Source organism: Oncorhynchus mykiss, chromosome 1 (assembly GCF_013265735.2).
Source record: "Oncorhynchus mykiss isolate Arlee chromosome 1, USDA_OmykA_1.1, whole genome shotgun sequence".
Taxonomy (NCBI): domain Eukaryota; kingdom Metazoa; phylum Chordata; class Actinopteri; order Salmoniformes; family Salmonidae; genus Oncorhynchus; species Oncorhynchus mykiss.
In genome coordinates this window covers 4,440,836-4,442,926 of record NC_048565.1, presented here as the reverse complement: position 1 = coordinate 4,442,926, position 2,091 = coordinate 4,440,836, and the positions used below count along the sequence as shown (strand labels likewise).

General features: G+C 51.4%; 1 protein-coding gene across 2 annotated transcripts in view; it reads left to right on the top strand.

Moving 5' to 3' along the window:
* The window catches only part of crocc2 (ciliary rootlet coiled-coil, rootletin family member 2), a 243,961-nt gene extending 242,476 nt beyond the window's left edge, over positions 1 to 1,485 (top strand). For both annotated transcript variants that reach the window (XM_036983122.1, XM_036983156.1), the window contains exons 38-39: positions 443 to 622; positions 1,188 to 1,485. In XM_036983122.1, coding sequence (XP_036839017.1) covers positions 443 to 622; positions 1,188 to 1,262 — 255 coding nt within the window. In that variant the 3' untranslated portion in view covers positions 1,263 to 1,485. The remainder of the gene's footprint in view (positions 1 to 442; positions 623 to 1,187) is intronic.
* Positions 1,486 to 2,091: the final 606 nt, after the last annotated feature.

Genomic DNA, 2,091 nt, shown 5'->3' with positions numbered 1-2,091 from the left:
ACCCAGCAGCGTTGCAGTTCTTGACACAAACCGGTGCGCCTGTCACCTACTCTACAAGGTAGGGTAGAGTATACCCCCGTTCAAAAGGCACTTCAATATTTTGTCTTGCCCATTCACCCTCTGAATGGCACACATACACAAACCATGTCTCAAGTCTTAAAAACCCGTCTCCTCCCCTTCATCTACACTGATTGAAGTGGATTTAACAAGGGACATCAATAAGGGATCATAGCTTTCACCCTGGATTCACCTGGTCAGTCTGTCTGTCGTGGAAACAGCAGGTGTTCCTAATGTTTTGTACACTCTGCAGACGCTTTCGACCAAACATTTAAGTTGCTTGTGCCACCACGCTCTTACGACCGGACACACACAGGACCACTCTCTCCGTGGCGACACCGAGTGTGTTGAGTAGCGTCATTCCATTATATCCTGTGTCCTTCAGGCCCAGATGACCCAGCTGGAACGCTCCCATGCTCAACACCTCCTGGAGGTGTCGTCCCACCATCGTCGGGAGATGGACTCGGAGACAGAGAGGCTGAGGGCGACGCAGCTACAGGCGGAGAGGGCTCTGGAGACCAGGGAGAAAGCCCATCGTCAGAGGGTCACAGTCCTGGAGGAGCAGGTACTGAATGGGTCTGACAAGAGGGGGGGAGACTCCTGCAGGTCATGTTGTTATTGGTTGGATCTCGTTGGTTGGATATCAGTGCTGTTATTGGTTGCATCCTCATTCCTTTCATTCTCTTTCCGCTGTCCCCGCCTCCTCTTCAAAACGTCAGTGAGAAGCAATGAGAGATGGCTTCCCTCCAACTGAGTAAGAGATGGGGGGGGAAGGAATGAGGAAAACCTTCTGTTATTGACCCATGTTCCTGTCTCTCTGTCCCTCTCTATGTCTCTGTCCCCCGCTGTGTCTTTCCCTCTGTCTCTGTCCCTCTCTTTCCCTCTCTGTGTCTTTCCCCCTCTGTGTCTGTCCCCCTCTGTGTCTGTCCCCCTCTGTCTGTCCCCCTCTGTGTCTGTCCCCCTCTGTGTCTGTCCCTCTCTGTGTCTGTCCCCCTCTGTGTCTGTACCCCTCTGTGTCTGTTCCCCTCTGTGTCTGTCCCCCTCTGTCTCTGTGTCTGTCCCTCTCTGTCTCTGTCCCTCTCTGTCTCTCGGTCTCTGTCTCTGTGTCTCCCCCTGCCCCCCTCCCCAAGGTGCTGACACTGAAGGAGCAGTTGGACCAGGAGATGAGGAGGAGGCAGGCCTACGTCAACCAGATACTGAGATAATGGGGTGTACGCTAACCAGTGGCCCCTGACCCCTGGAGAGGGATGGGGAGAATGACAGTATGGCATTCTGGGACAGACAGTCCTTAGTATGTATGTCACTGGGAATCAACAGACTGGTTTCTGCAGAATGTACACATGTAAACACACATGTACACACACAATCTCACACGCACATGCACATACATACACACTTAGGTACGTGTAACAGTATAAGTTTAGACCGTCCCCTCGCCCATACCCGGGCGCGAACCAGGGACCTTCTGCACACATCAACAGTCACCCTCGAAGCATCGTTTACCCATCGCTCCACAAAAGCCGCTGCAGAGCAAGGGGAACTACTACTTCAAGGTCTCAGAGCAAGTGACGTCACTGATTGAAACGCTATTTAGCGCCCACCGCTAACTAAGCTAGCCGTTTCACATCCGTTACATACGTAAGACACACAATGACAGGCAGACACACGCCCAACACCACACACACACTGGATTTCAGTAATCTGTAACCCCCCCAAACAACAAACAGTGAATGTGTTGTTTCTGGCTGTGCTGGAAGCTGTTGTCAGATTATTTAAAGGATTTGCTCCGGCCAGACAGGCCACACGGTGCTGCTGAGTCTGTTACTGTTGTTGTCTCGGTTTGTCAAATCAACACAATGTGAAGATAGAGACACACACACACACACACACACACACACACACACACACCCTAACCATTGCTGTTGTCTCGGTTTGTCAAATCAACACAATGTGAAGATAGAGACACACACACACACACACACACACACACCCTAACCATTACTGTTGTCTCTGTTTGTCAACTCAACACAATGT